This window comes from Ranitomeya imitator, chromosome 3, assembly GCF_032444005.1.
Source record: "Ranitomeya imitator isolate aRanImi1 chromosome 3, aRanImi1.pri, whole genome shotgun sequence".
Lineage (NCBI taxonomy): Eukaryota > Metazoa > Chordata > Amphibia > Anura > Dendrobatidae > Ranitomeya > Ranitomeya imitator.
This window is the reverse complement of record NC_091284.1, coordinates 746,966,957-746,983,652: the sequence shown is the minus strand read 5'-3', so window position 1 is coordinate 746,983,652 and position 16,696 is coordinate 746,966,957. Positions and strand designations below refer to the sequence as shown.

Here is a 16,696-nt window from a genome sequence, read left to right as displayed (position 1 = left end):
TTTAGCTGTTCAACGATGTTATGTAGGTTCCGCTTAAACCTAGGTATTAATCAGCCTGTAACCTGTATGTAGGGGCAGTCTTAGGTGTATGAATTCAGGATGCTGTGTCCACCAAAATGGCACAGGATTGACGTGCATATGCCTGGCACGCTGAGCCGCAATGCTGTGCAAAGGGTACTATGTAGGATCCACTTTAGTCCATATAATACTCAGCCCGCTGCCTGTATTTGGAACAGTCTGTGGTGTTTGAAATAAATGGGCTGCGCTGCTAGGATGGCATAAAATTGGTGTGCTGATGACTGGCACACTGAACCGCAGCGCTGCACAGGCGTGTTATGTGGGGTCCCCTCTAATCCAATCCAACAGTCAGCCCACAGCCTATATGAAGTAGCTGTGCTACCGGGAAGGCACAAAACTGGCGTGCCGATGTCCGGCACACCAAACCTCCACACTGTGCGGTGCTCTGGAGCCCACCACGAGGGGTTGTGTAATGGCGCCGGTCTGGCTCCGCCTCCCGCCTTCACTTCTCCCGCGCCGCTCTTACCGCTTGTTTAGCCGAGAGGAGCCCCCGTTCTCATCGGAGCCGTTCCCCGTCGTGCCGCCTCCGTCCGGAGAGCTGGGAGAGAGCTCGGCGGGTAGGTTACAATGGTTCCCACGCCGTCTTGTGTTCCCGCTGTGGCAGTCTCACTGCGTGCGGCTTTCTTTCTTCGGCGCTGCTTGCGCCCTGTACCTCCAGGACCGCCGGAGAGCTGGGTCGACTGTTCCGACCCTTGTCCGGACCTTATCCTGGAGCTTGCTTAGCTGATTAGCGGGGGTTTTAGTTTCAATTAGAGCCCGCAGTCCAGGAGCTCAACTAAAAGGCGACCATTACCAGGCTCCACCTCCCCAGGATTGATGTATTAGCTGGAGGGGGGTTATAAACACACAATATGACATATTCACGAGAGTTAATTAATGCATATACAAAAACAAAACGGCCTTCTGAGTCCCGTCAGGACACATTGGGCCGTATCTCTGGTCAAGTGTGTCTCCACCAAGGCCACAATGTGGGGATGATGGTGTCTAATCTGTGAGAATACATTAATTTTCTTCCAGGGGGATTTAATACCTCGTACATTCCAGGTCATACATATTATTTCAGATCCCATGCTTACTCTTTAAAGTATGGTATACATTGTTACTCATATAAGGGTCAGAGACAGCACACAGAAAACAAAAATATCGTTGGCAGTGGTTTCTACCTAAATACCAAATATAACGAATATAAAAGAAAAAACGGAACAGGAACCAAACAGTATAGGAGCAGAGTCCTGAGCTCCCATCATCAAATAATTATGAGGATACCCCCGCTGGATTCAGCATCCGGTATTGTTGGTAAACTAAACTCCCACAGAGAGAGCTCTTCACTTAAAATCATTAGAATACTGTGTAATCAGGAATATCTCAGGATTCCTTTGCGTTGGACATCACATGGGCCCGAAGCCATTCAGCCGCTTCCGCTGGGTCTGTGAAGAATATAGAGGAACCTTCGTAGACGACTCGGAGGCGAGCTGGATAAATCATTGAATATATAACACTCTTGTCTCCAAGTTGCTTCTTAATTTCCATGAACCCTGCCCGCTGTTTCTGATGTTCCATAGAGAAGTCTGGAAAAATTGAAATTGTAGCATTGTTGAACTTGATGGGGCTCTTTTGCCGTGCCAAACGTAGAATAACATCTCTATCTTTGCAATTAAGAATACGTGCCAGGAAAGGTCTAGGTTGGGCCCCGGGAGGAAGAGATTTTGTAGGAACTCTGTGAGATCTTTCCACAGAGAACGTTGGAGAAAATTCATCTCCCAGAGAAGACATAAGCCAGCCTTCTAGAAATTTTTCAGGTTGCTGACCTTCTGAGCTGTCCGGCAGACCAATGATTTGAATATTATTCCGACGTTGTCTATTCTCTAAGTCGTCTGCTTTTTGCTTCTAAGCATTTATAGAGCCAGCGACTTTTGCCAAATTTTTCCTCCATGGGATTAATGGTATCTTCTATTTTGGACACTCTTGCTTCCACCTCTGTAATGCGTTCCTTCATGGCCTGCATATCTTGCCGAAGACGTCCCACTTCCGTATGTACATCTTCTATTTTTTTGGAGAGGGATGTTCTAGTTAAGGATATGGCCTGCATTAATTGTTCAGACGCCTGCTTAAGAGTCAGATCTTCCTGCTCACTCTCCTCATTACTGTCAGAAAGGCGGTTGAGCTTGTGAGGGATTGTTTCTGAGGGACCTTGCACCATCAGGGGGGTCAACTCTGGCAAATTCTTTTAGTTTGTCAGCTGCTCCTGATCCCCTGGATCGATGCATGGCTTGCAGCTATGTGGTACAGCAAGACAACCAGAGTTATATTTGTAAGAGTTCCACACAATCACAGCAGGGCTATTATAGAGTGTTTATATCATGAAAGGGCAGTTCTGGCAGTTGCCAGGAGATATAGGTGTGACAACCCTGGAATCTCACCAGAGTTTCATGCACAAGGAAGAGCTTGCGGCGTCTGCAGCGGCGGCAGCAGGGAGGGGGTTCCAAGAGCCCTCCAAAGTAATGGTGCAGCTGGGTCAAGTGTCTGATTAATAGGGGAGCGCAGGTCTTAATTCTTCAGAGCACACAACGCGCGTCCCCTCAATGTGTTTAGGATACGTGCTCACCCCCCGAACCGCACTACAATAATAATGGGCAGCGTCGCGTCTCCTACTGTCAGAGCGCACGCTCTGAAAATGGCCGCCGTCTCAAACAGGCACCGCCGTTAGAGCGAGCTCCCCTTGCTCCCGGCGCATCAAAATCCCGCGGCTCTCATCCGCCGATGCCGAGTGTCCTCCGGAGTCCAAGGGGGGGGGACCCAGTCACAGCAGGAGCTGGAGCCGTGCTACCTCCCGGCCCAGCGCTTCTCTGGAAGATGGCCGCCTCCACACATGGAGCTCACCGCCCATCCAGACCTCCTCTGTCCCCGGCACCTCCAGAACTCCACAACGTCCTCCCACAGAAGCCAACAGCCGCCAGGTTCCCAGGGAACCCAGCGTCGGTAAGTCCAGCGTTCTGAAAGGGGGTCTGGAATGCAGGATGGTTACAGGATCCCGGAAGCTCTCTCAAGACGCGTCCCCTCTTCTTCACTACATAGCCATGCCCCCCTTTAATTAAGATTATTAAAGGAGTCTGTGTCATTTCAAATAAAGGACCTTATTCTGGGTGTCTAATAGAGGCCTCTCCATAACTAACCTGTGGTCTTGATGTCACCTGACAATACAAAGGTGACATCAACCCCACAAATATAAACCCCACTTGACACCGCTACAGGGCAAGTGGGAAGAGCAACACTAAGTGCCAGATTTGGCGCATCTTATAGATGCGCCTTTTCTGGAGCGGATGAGAGCTGATGTTTTTAGTCTGTGTGGGGCCTATATCGATGGCCCCTTCAAAGGCTATTAATATTAGCCCACAGCTGTCTGCCCAGCCTTTGCTGGTTATTGAATACAGAGGTACCACACTTCATTTTGGGGGGGGGGTCCCCATTTTAATTGCCAGTAAAGGTTAAGTATACAGCTATGAGCTGATATCAATAGCCTGGGAAGCTCCATGGGTATTACCCCCTTCCCAGGCTATGAACATCTGCCCGCTGCCATTGGCTTTCCCTCTGCTGGTTATTAAAATTACACGGGAGCCCACACAATTTGTTTTCATTTTTTTTTCCTTTAAAATTAACAGTTGCTGTCTGGTTACAGCCTATGTACTTTTGTTCTGTTAATGCTCCTACATAGGCTAGTGACAATGTGTGCTTGTATGTGTATGTTTGCTTGTGTGTTTACTTATCAGCTTAGTAGTGAGGGTGTTGGGCTGACACCTTTTCCTTACTAAGGGTACCGTCACACTATACGATTTAGCTACGATCACGACCAGCGATATGACCTGGCCGTGATCGTAGGTAAATCGTAGTGTGGTCGCTGGGGAGCTGTCACACAGACAGCTCTCCAGCGACCAATGATGCCGAGGTCCCTGGGTAACCAGGGTAAACATCGGGTAACTAAGCGCAGGACCGCGCTTAGTTACCCGATGTTTACCCTGGTTACAAGCGTTAAACTAAAAAAAAACAAACAGCACATACTTACATTCTGGTGTCCGTCAGGTCCCTTGAAGTCTGGTTCCCGCACTCAGTGACTGCCGGCCGTAAAGTGAAAGTGAAAGCACAGCCGCTGTGCTCTGCTTTCACTTTACGGCCGGCAGTCACAGTGCGGGAAGCAGACGGCAAGGGACCTGACGGACACCAGAATGTAAGTATGTGCTGTTTGTTTTTTTTTAGTTTAACGCTTGTAACCAGGGTAAACATCGGGTAACTAAGCGCGGTCCTGCGCTTAGTTACCCGATGTTTACCCTGGTTACAAGCGAACGCATCGCTGGATCGCATCGCTAGATCGCTAGATCGGTGTCACACACACCGATCTAGCGATGACAGCGGGAGATCCAGCGATGAAAGAAAGTTCTAAACGATCTGCTACGACGTACGATTCTCAGCAGGATCCCTGATCGCTGCTGCGTGTCAGACACAGCGATATCGTAACGATATCGCTGGAACGTCACGAATCGTACCGTCGTAGCGATCGAAATGTTATAGTGTGACGGTACCCTAAGCCTAGAGTTAAGTGTCAATGACAGCTGCTGCCCTAATCCCATTACCCTGATGCCACACTGCATCAGCATGAATTGGTGGTGTTGAGACAAGAAATTACATCACAAAACTTTTAAAAAAAAATCTTTATTTAGCTCAAAAAAGCCTTCATTTGTGTACAATAACACATGCAAAAATGCATACAAAAAAGCAGAAAAATGCACCAAATCACGGCAAAAACATACGTTTTTGCCACAGCATTTTTCCTGTCAAGAGATGCAGAAACCTTGCAGAAATTTCTGCAAGCAAATACTCAGCGTGCGCTCAGAGCCTAAAACTCTGCTTCTACCACCCCTCTTCCTCTGCATAAGAGATGGAGGTGACAGGTGCTACTGAGGAGACCCTATATCTGTAATTTGAAAATCTGTCATCACTGAATCCAGATTTTGCCCGTGATTTTGAGAATTTTTAAAATTAAAAATCAGTCCAGAAGGAGAAAGAAGCAGATTTATCTGATTACATACCGTATATACTGGAGTATAAGCAGGCCCGAGTATAAGCTGAGACCCCTAATTTTGCCACAAAAAACTGGGAAAACTTAATGACTCGAGTATAAGCCTAGGGTGGGAAATGCAGCAGCTACTGGTAAATTTCAAAAATAAAAATAGGTACCAATATAAGTAAAATTAACTGAGACATCAGTAGGTTAAGTGTTTTTGAATATCCATATTGAATCGGGAGCCCCATATAATGCTTCATACAGTTCATGATGGGCCCCATAAAATGCTCCATATTAAAATATGCCCCATATAATGCTGCACAAAGGTAATAATTTCCCCATAAGATGCTCCATAGAAACATTTGCCCCATACAATGCTGCATGTTTATTATGGCCCCATAAGATGCTCCATAGATTATGTCCCATACAGTGCTGTATAAAGGTTGATGGCCCCATAAGATGCTCCATAGATTATGCCCCATAAAATGCTCCATAGATTATGCCCCATAAGATGCTCCATAGATTATGCTGTTGTGAATTCCGCTCTTGGGCTCCCTCCGGTGGTTGTAAGTGGCACTTTTGTGAGTTCTGCTCTTGGGCTCCCTCCGGTGGTTTTAAGTGGAATGGCTGCTCCTTGGATTTAGCAGTCAGCAGCTGCTTCCACTGATTGTCTATTCTGCTCGGCTATTTAGCCTGGCTCTTTCCTTCAGCTTGTGCCACTTGTCAATGGTTCCTGGCTGGATTCACATCTCTTTGGATTTCCCTGTTATCCTGACCAGTTCAGCAAAGCTAAGTCCTTGCTTGCTCTTTTCTGTCCACAGGTTGTGGACTTATCCGTTCTGTGCTTTCTATGTTTGTCCAGCTTGTCAGTATGAATTAATTCAGTTAAGCTGGAAGCTCTGGGAAGCAGATTTACCCTCCACACCTTTAGTCAGGTGTGGAGATTTTTGTAAACTCTGTGTGGATATTTTGTAGTGTTTTATACTGACCGCACAGTATTCCATCCTGTCCTATCTATCTAGCTAGACTGGCCTCCTGTGCTACATCCTGGTTTCATTCTACGTATGTCTTTTCCCTCTCCACTCACAGTCATTACTTGTGGGGGGCTATCCTTTGGGGATTTTCTCTGAGGCAAGATAGTTTTCCTGTTTCTATCTTTAGGGGTAGTTAGTTCTCAGGCTGTGACGAGGTGCCTAGGGAGTGTCAGGAGCATCCCACGGCTACTTCTAGTATTGTGTTGAGCTTAGGGACTACGGTCAGTACAGGTACCACTTCCTTCAGAGCTCGTCCCATGTTGCTCCTAAACCACCAGATCATAACAGTACAAGTGGCCCAAGCTGAAGGAAAGAGCCAGGCTAAATAGCCGAGCAGAATAGACAATCAGTGGAAGTAGCTGCTGACTGCTAAATCCAAGGAGCAGCCATTCCACTTAAAACCACCGGAGAGAGCCCAAGAGCAGAACTCACAAAAGTGCCACTTACAACCACCGGAGGGAGCCCAAGAGCGGAATTCACAACATTATGCCCCATATGATGCGATTAAAATAAAAAATCACATACTCACCTCTCGTCGCTCAGGCCCTCGGCACTAGCGATATTCACCTGTCCTTGTTCCACCGCTGTGGGCTGCTCTGTCTTCCGGCTCTCTGACTGATCAGGCAGAGGGCGCACACTAAACACGTCATCGCACCCTCTGACCTGAACAATCACAGGCAGAGGACGCGGAAGACGGAGCGGCGCCCGGCGGTGGAACGGGGTCAGGTGAATATAGCACAATGCTCACCCTCCTCCGCTATGCTCACCCTCCCCTGCTATACTCACCTGCTCCCGGAGCGGTCCCTGGCAGCTTCTCACTGTCAGATGGTCTCCGGGAGCCGGCATCTTCTTCCTATGTTCAGTGGTCACGTATCGCTTATTAAAGTAATGAATATGCATCCATATTCATTACTTTAATGAGCGGTACCACGTGACCGCTGAACACAGGAAGAGCTGCACGGAGACCATCGGACATGCAGGAACCGCGCCAGGAGCAGGTGAGTATGTGACAGCTGCTGTCCCCCGCCGGCCCCCCCGCCAACAATGACTCGAGTATAAGCCGAGAGGGGCACTTTCAGCCTAAAAAAATGGGCTGAAAATCTCGGCTTATACTCGAGTATATGCGGTATATTATAAAATTTCTCATTTTCATGTGTACTATTGATTTAGAATAAAAATTATGACAGTTACTCTTTATGTACAAGGTTTGAGAAATAAAAAATGTGGTTTGAGGACATGTCAGTAAGACATCTAATAAATGGCACTACTAAGGCTACTTTCACACTTTAGTTTTTCAGCTTCCGTCATAATCCCTCGTTTTTTGAGAATGCAGGATCCTGCATTTTCCCATAGACTTGTATTAGCGATGGATTGTGACGGATGGCCATCCGTTGCATCCGTCGTGCACTGGATACGTCGTGTTTTGGCGGACCATCGGCACGAAAAAACGTTCAATGCAATGTTTTTTCATAATTCGGATCCGCCATTTCCTACCGCGCATGCGCGCCCGGAACTTCGCCCCCTCCTCCCCGGGACTTTACGATGGGCAGCGGATGCGTTGCAAAACTGCATCCGCTGCCCACGTTGTGCCAAATTTTCACAACGTGCGTCGGTACTTCGCGCCGACGCTTAGCGACGGACCCGTACCAACGCAAGTGTGAAAGTAGCCTAAGACAACCCCTTTTTAAATGCTGCATTCCACCATGTTAAAAAAAGACAGGTACCTCCTGAACTGGTGATGTAGTACTTTCTACATTGGCGCCATGCCAGTGATGTCGACAGCGGGTCTGCTGGCGCAATATAATTTTAAGCCATGTGAGTGCTGCAGCCCAGCAATAGCTGCTGATGGCCTAAAGCTCTCATTACATTACATTTCTCGGTCATCTGAGGGACGTATGAGCGCTCCAGCCCATTAGCGGCCACTGATTGCTATGTCACATGAGTGCTACAGCCTTACAGTGGCCGCTCATGGGCAGAAATGCTCCCACTTCCTTCAGATGACACTCGGACATCAGAGATATGTGTAAGAGCTGCAGCCCATCAGCAGCTGCTGAGTGACCATGCAGACCCAATACCACATCGCTGGTATGGTTCCAATGTAGAAAGGGAGTATTTTTTTTCTTCTTTTTCATTTTACACAGGGAATACAAATTTAAGAAGAAGTTATCTAAGTAGTGGACAACACAGCAATGCCATATATGTTTTTTCATGTACAGAATGAGAAATGGGGGAGATTTTTGTTTCATGTGGTTATATACACTGCTCAAAAAATAAAGGGAACACTAAAATCCCACATCCTACATATCACTGAATGAAATATTCCAGTTGCAAATCTTTATTTATTACATAGTGGAATAAGAACACTAAAACATAAAAATGCTCAATGTAAATCAAAATTGATATCACATGGGGGTCTAGATTTGGAATGATACTCAAAATCAAAGTGGAAAATCAAATCACAGGCTGATCCAACTTCAGTAGAGTGTGTGGCCTCCACGTGCCTATATGACCTCCTTACAACAACTGGGCATGCTCCCGATGAGACGGCGGATGGTCTCCTGAGGGATCTCCTCCCAGACCTGGATAAACGCATCAGTCAACTCCTGAACAGTCTGTGGTGCAACATGGCGTTGGTGGATGGAACAAGACATCGTGTCCCAGATGTGCTCAATCGGATTCAGGTCTGGGGAACGGGCAGGCCAGTTCATAGCATGAATGCGTTCATCATGCAGGAACAGATTACACACTTTAGCCACATAAGGCCTAGAATTGTCATGCATGAGAAGGAACCCAAGGTCCACTGTACCTGCATATGGTCTCACAATGGGTCTGAGGATCTCATCCCAATACCTTATGGCAGTCACAATACTTCTGGCTAGTACATAGAGGGCTGTGCTGCCCTCCAAAGAAATGCCTCCCCACACCATTACTGACCCACTGCCAAACCAGTCAAGTTGGAGGATGCTGCAGGCCGAAGAACGTTCTCCACTGTTTCTCTAGATTGTGCTGATAGACACAGCTACCCATCTTGAGACAGATCGCATTGATGTGCCATCCTGGATGTGCTGCACTACCTTAGCAACTTCTGTGGGTTGTAGACACCGCCTCATGCTACTGTACAGTTCATCTAGGGTTGAGAGTAATGACAAAATGCAAAAGTGACCAAAACCACAGCCAAAAAGGATGAGGACATAGAAATGGTCTGTGGTCATCCCCTGCAGAACCCCTCCTTTATAAGTAGTTGTCTTGCTATCATTTCTACCTGTTGTCAGTTCTAATTGCACAACAGTATGAGAAATTGATTCAAAATCAGTGTTGCTAAATAACTGGACAGGTTGATTTCACAGAAGTGTGATTGACTTGGAGTTCCATTGTGTCTTTTATGTGTTCCCTTTATTTGTTTAAGCAGTATATATATATATGTTTAAACTTTTTAACTTCGTTTTAGTCCAACAAGGGGACTTAAAAGACTTGATCACTGTTGAAATACATTACAATACTTCTGTATTGAAGCTTACTGTCCTCTGACAAATCTCCTAATAATCTCTGCCTGTTTCCTACAAATACAAAGATGGCGGACCTGGGTGCCTATAATTCTTTATAAACTGCTCAAAAAAAATAAAGGGAACACTAAAATACCACATCCTAGATATCTCTGAATGAAGTATTCCAGCTGCAATTATTTATTCGTTGCATAGTGGGATGTGTTCAGAACAATAAAACATAACAATTACCAATGTAAACCAAAATGAACATCCCATGGAGGTCTGGATTTGGAATGCTACTCAAGATCAAAGTGGAAAATCAAATTACAGGCTGATCTAACAGTGGAAATGCCTCATGACAAGGAAAAGATGCTCAATATTGTGTGTGGCCTCCCTACTGTACAATGCCTGGGCATGCTCCTGATGAGGCGGAGGATGGTCTCCTGAAGGATCTTCTCCCAGACCTGGACTAAAGCATCCTCCAACTCCTGGACAGTCTGTGTGATGTTGGTGGATGGTGCGAGACATGATGTCCCAGATGTGTTCAATCGGATTCAGGTCTGGGGAACGGGTATTCCAGTCCATAGCTTCAATGCCTTCATCTTGCAGTAACTGCTGATACACTCCAGCCACATGAGGTCTGGCATTGCCCTGCATTAGGAGGAACTCAGGGCCAACCGCACCAGCATATGGTCTCACAAGGTGTCTGAGGAGCTCATCTCGGTACCTAATGGCAGTCAGGCTACCTCTGGCGAGCACATGGCTACCTCTGGCGAGCCCTCCAAAGAAATGCCATCTCACACCATTTCTGACCCACTGCCAAGCCGGTCATGCTGAGGGATGTTGCAGGCAGAAGATCGCTCTCCATGGCATCTCCAGACTCTGTCACGTCTGTCACATGTGCTCAGTGTGAACCTGCTTTCATCTGTGAAGAGCACAGGGCGCCAGTGGCGAATTTGTCAATCCTGGTGTTCTGTGGCAAATGCCAAGCGTCCTGCGCGGTGTTGGGCTGTGAACACAACCCTCATCTGTGGACATCGGGCACTCAGACCATCCTCTTGAAGTCGGTTTCTAACCGTTTGTGCAGACAGATGCACATTTGTGGCCTGCTGAAGGTCATTTTGCAGGGCTCTGGCAGTGCTCCTCCTCTTTCTCCTTGCATAAAGGCTGAGGTAGCGGTCCTGCTGCTGGGTTGTTGCCCTCCTACAGTCCCCTCCACGTCTCCTGGTGTACTGGCCAGTCTCCTGGTAGTGACTCCAGCCTCTAGACACTACGCTGACAGACACAGCAAACCTTGCCACAGCTCGCATTGATGTGCCATCCTGGATGAGCTGCACTACCTGAGCCACTTGTGTGGGTTGTAGAGTCCATTTCATGCTACCACGAGTGTGAAACCACAACCAACATTCAAAAGTGACCAAAACATTAGCCAGAAAGCATTGGTACTGAGATGTGGTCCCCACCTGCAGAACCACTCCTGTATTGAGGGTGTCGTGATAATTGCCAATAATTTCCATCTGTTGTCCATTCCATTTGCACAACAGAATGTGAAATTGATGGTCAATCAGTGTTGCTTCCTAAGTGGACAGTTTGATTTCACAGAAGTTTGATTTACTTGGAGTTATCTTCTGTTGTTTAAGTGTTCCCTTTATTTTTTTGAGCAGTGTACATATGAAATCAGACAGACGAAAACCCTATATGACTATATACCAAATCAGATTTGTGGTGCCATAGATTTACTTGGATCGGAAATAAGGCTTTGTGCATGAGCCCTTAACCTGGCGAATATTCATATGCATCTTATGCAGCTTCAAAATACCATATTTTTTAGCCTTGAATATTGGAGTAGCAATTACTTAAATGAACTAATTTCATTTTTTTTAACCAGATGAATTCATTAAAGTCTAGATTAGGCTCCAGGGAGATCATTCAAATCGAAGACTAAAATCAAAGCAAAGTGATTAGCGGGTACGAGGTTCAGTCAAAGTATATACAGGTACGGGAGGCAGCGAGAGCAGTGCTGAGAAGATGTTTTTATGGAAAACTGAGAACATCGCCTCAAGTAGAAACCAATTAAAGAGACAACCATCAGTTCATTAGTAGGAAAACATACCAATAATCTGGCACCTAATACACCAGAGAGATACACTTAGATTTTCCAGCTAATCAGACTGATTTTTAATAAACCTGATAAATAACACTCTCGGACAATCAACAGTAGCATAAAAACGACCTTGTACAAAAGAAAAAAATTCTAACAAATCCTTCCTAACCCCATGGTCATGACAAGGATCACTTATATCTTTACTGAACAGAAACAACATTCATGACGGCTCAGAGCTTTACGTCACTGTCACATCTGCCGCCTTTAAGGGGCGGTCCGTGACCCCCTCTACCAGTTCTGATGGGACCGGTGCTGTCACCTTCAGCTTTGCTACTGGCATGTATCACTGAGTGGGGGAATTTGGATGTATGGATGGGACCAAACCAGGTCTCAATCATTTTCTTGGCTGTCATGACCACATGTCAAGGAGAATTTCTCCATCCTTGCATCTGAATTTTACAGTTTTACAGTCACACTGCATTTCACTAAAATTTTGCATGTTTCATTTATAGGTGAAACTTTATTCAAAAGTTATGTATCTTTACAAATGTTAAAATCTCTGCTGCTGTTATTGCGTGTAAACCTTTTCGTTAAAGCGCTTGCTCCATGCTCCTGCGCCCCTATCCTATAGGAGTACATAACCATCCTAGGTGGAGGGGCTTCTGCCCTGTGAGCCACAACAAAGAGTCGCTCTGGTATTCGGGGACTTCAGCATTTAGAATTTGGGCAGTCATTCATCTAGATTGCCGCTACGTAGTACTATATCTCCTTCCTAAGGCCGGGGTCACCCGAGTGTATATTCTCTCCTACTGCAGAACCGGCTCGATATGGTAATTACACTCTGATCAATCTTGATCAGAGTGGCAGCTTTCTGCTTATGTGACCCGGATAAGAGAATCAACAGGTGTGGAGAAGACGGAGAAGTTCATTTCTCCAAATTGCCTGTGCCCGCGTAAATTGGACGGCACTCGGATAACATCAGAGTGCAATCTGACGTTTCACACACACACAGCCATAGACTTGTATGGGTAAGCATGATCCGATTTGCAGAGCCACTTGCAGCATGCTGCGATTTTTTTTCGACAGCCCCAAAGTATAACATTGGTTTGAGTGCGATCTATTAAAACATTGAATAGTACTCATCAAAGTTATACGCCAGGGGATGAGCGAGCCCTAAGGGCCACTTCTAGGGCAACGGCTTCATCAGGAACATCACTGGCTTCTTTCAAAAAGGGCATGTGTCTGATTAGATGTCCTATTTATTTATCATTAGGGGGATAGAAACTTAATTATGATAAAGCGATATAAATGCACAATTCTAGTACAAAAACCCAATTTATAGGGAACATTTTATCTAAGCATATTAATATTATCTTTTAAGTTCCAATAAATTATAAAAATATACCACCTTGTTATAACCGTTAATTACCTATATTGCCTCCTTAGCTCTGTCTCACTCTTGTCTATATTTACTAATAGTAAAAAAATAATTTTTTAGCAGGCGGATCCTGACTACAAACCGTCTCCTCTGTAGTCAGGTTGATCAGTAGAAGCTACATTCTGAGCCACATATACAGTATATACTTTCTTGATTCTGCAGCTGAATCCTGTTTCTCAAATTTCAGTGACTGAAAAGAACCCTGAGGAAGAGCAGGAAGGAAAGGGTGGACTTAGGACTCAGCTGGACTCAGTGTGCCGTCCCGAGTTTTTTTCTGATCCATAGATTTGCATGGGTGAGTTTGTTCGGTGACCAGGATAAAGAAAAAATAGATAGGTCTCCAATTTATATTTTGGGTGGATATTCATTCCTCAAAAAGAAGGGACATGTGAACAGTTCCATAGACTATAATAGGTACATATTAGATATGTAGCGACCCATCAGTTTTGAGACCACCTTGACATTGGTTGATGGGCAGGCATGAATTGACCAAATTATGTGCTAAGCGTCTCTTTTTATTCCTAATATTCAGAAGCAGTATTGCTAATCATACTTCATATAATTCATACTGACATGCTCTAGCACGATAGAGTGCAACTTTTTTTGTATAATGGGTACATGTTCCATGAAAAACATGGCTAGAACACATACTAGACTATCGGACATGTGCATGGGTCTTCTGTAATTCCTTATGTGTTGCTGTAGCAGTGTCACCTACCTAATTCAAACTGTGCAGAGAGATTCCCACAAGCTTGGCGAACTTCTTCACTGTTCCAGCCCAAAGGATACAAAGCGCAACCAGATCCAATGAGCAACCCTGCAAGGAAACAAGAACACATTACTGTACCAAACTGCAGCGCTTCCTAGCAGTAGGAAAGAGCGACATCAACTTCAGAGGAGACGAGAACCTAGAGCAACATGTACAAATGAAGGCCAAGCTAACACACTGCCTCTATATTACATGTATCTGTAACCGTTCCTAAGTTTATTTACAGTCTACAGGAAATTATACAATCGCTAAATGACAGAAGAGTAGGGAGAAATCTAAATCACACATTAATTAACATCAAGACTTCATACATAAAGAACATTTTTATCAATATTAGTGAAGAGAGAATGTGGTCAGATAAGGCGTTAATTGAGCATGCTCGTGTGCTAACCGAGTGTCTTCGGCGTGCTCGAAAAATATGTTCGCGTCCCCGCGGCTGCATGTCTCATAGCTGTTCGACAGGTGGAACACATGTGGGGATTTCCTGTTTGTTAGGCAATCCCTGCATATGTTGCAGCTGTCAAACAGCCGAGAGACATGCAGGTGCAGGGACTCAAACATGTTGTTGGTTGTGAAGATGAGGTGGCCGAGTGGTTAAGGTGATGGACAGCTAATCCATTGTGCTCTGCATGCATGCATGCATGCATCCCACCCTTGTCCATCTAATCTGCTTCTTTCACGTTGACATGCTTTGTTGAATCGCTTTGGGAACGTTATGAAATGTCCTACAAATGTCTAAAAGGCCCTTCATTGAGATGAATCTGTGATCCATGCCATGTACATGCTCGGTAGTTTGCCCCCTGACGAAGGCAAGGTGCCGAAACGCGCTTTGGGGAGAACGCCATTCAGGAATCAGGGCCTTACTTTGTCACAGTAAATGATTTTACACGTTAATACTGATCCTACTTTAACTACATTTATTCCCCGACTTCTCTGCACAGTTGCTTCACGGCCCCATTTTAGGGTTCACATATAAGTGCTTATATATCCCTTTACTGCGGTTGCTCAAACCTGATAGTGCATCCTGTTGTGCCTTCACTTGCAACCATTTAATTGAGCCTTTGATTAGTTTTTTGTACGCACGCTTTTTGCACTTATACCTAATTCCACTATATGATTGATGTTACACATTGTAATTTATATTGTTTCACTGTCACGTTTTCTTGTGTGGCACTACCATGGATTACTATGGAGTACCTACAGTTTGATTGTGGATTTAACTTAATGTCAGCAGCAGCCTTTTTTTGGGACATTTTTAGACTTTACATATTAGCCGTGACTCTCACTGCTGTCTTGATATTTACATACATTAGTCTCCTGATTGCGTCCTCTTTCAGTATTTATGGGTAAATATACCTGATCTTTGCATTTTATATAGTTTTAATTACCAGTAATTTTCCTGTGTTTACACTTCCTGTATTTTTATGATTGTGACTTAATACATTTGTATTTTTGGACTTTCTGGTCGGTCAGTGGTGCTTTCTTTCTGGTTTTATTGATTTTATCCGGCTGTCCATAGCAGTACACTTCAGTGCTTCACGTGGTGATAGCGTTTATATGTTACTCCTATTCCTATATATGGGCTACAATTATTATTACCGCGTGTACCTGTGCATATTTTTTCTTAATGCTCGGTAGTTTGGCAGTGCTGGGGCAGTCGGAGTCGTGGAGTCAAAGAAATTGAGGAGTCGTAGGTTTGGCTTATCGACTCCACAGCCCTGGATAAAATAATGGTCTCCTATGAAGCCTAGCTTGACCTTTATAAAAGTACCAACATAGCAGCCACAGGGTCCTTCAGCAGAAGAGCCTAGCAGCCGTGGCGACTCATGGGGATCTTGTGATCGTGCTGTGGGTGTAAAGCAAAAGGCGAACAAAACTGCTAGAAATCGATGTCACCATTTATTTGGTTAACAACAGTGACTGATTGCTGCTTTAGAGGTGAATGTTGGTTGTATAACACAGCCAGCATCCACTGCGTCTGGAGCATGTTCACATCCTGAGCCCGCTCCATACACAGGCATATCAGCACACCTATTGGAGTTTCTAGGAGTTGTCTCCTTTTGCCTTTTTTTACCCACAGGCTCAGTCATGTGTAAAATACAAAATTGAGCTTTACTTACACTACCCGGGTCCAGCGCTGCCTCTCTACCACCACTCCATTCTCTGTGTATCGGCTGCAACCAATCACTGAGCTCAGCAGCTGGTGATGTCTGCATAGGCTCAGTCAATGAGCTCAGTGATTGGCTGCAGCACTGTTAATGTGGCACTGCTCTTGTTAAACAGAGAACGGGGATAGGCAGAGGGGTAGCACTGGTTCCGGGGAGGGTAAGTAAAGCTGTTTTTCACATTACTGAGTCTGTGGGCAAAAAAAGAGATGGAAGGTAACAACGCTTTTAATATATAGATTAATGACTATAAATTATCTTTCTTGTGGAGGATAGATTTTCTTTTCTTGTCGCCAATTTATAAAATGACAATTATACATTCAGCCATATCAGGTGCCAGCTTTGAATTAGCATCTCAGTAAACTGTCAATTTGGCTGGTCCTCAGCTTCCGAGAAGATAATCTAACCGTCGTTTTAGTTTTATTTCATAAATGAGTAGCACACAGGAAAACAAGAATCTTTGTAATATATCTTAGCAGAGAAATTGGCTTCTTTCTCCACCAGGACTGATCATTCATTCTCAAAATTCTTAATTTACAGGTAAATTGATGCGAGTTGCAACTGACA

General features: G+C 45.2%; 1 protein-coding gene across 2 annotated transcripts in view; it reads right to left on the bottom strand.

Annotated features, from left to right (window-relative positions):
- Positions 1-16,696, bottom strand: part of LHFPL6 (LHFPL tetraspan subfamily member 6) — a 290,630-nt gene that overhangs the window by 22,378 nt on the left and 251,556 nt on the right. For both annotated transcript variants that reach the window (XM_069758917.1, XM_069758918.1), the window contains exon 3: positions 13,914-14,012. In XM_069758917.1, the coding sequence (XP_069615018.1) occupies positions 13,914-14,012 (99 nt within the window). The remainder of the gene's footprint in view (positions 1-13,913; positions 14,013-16,696) is intronic.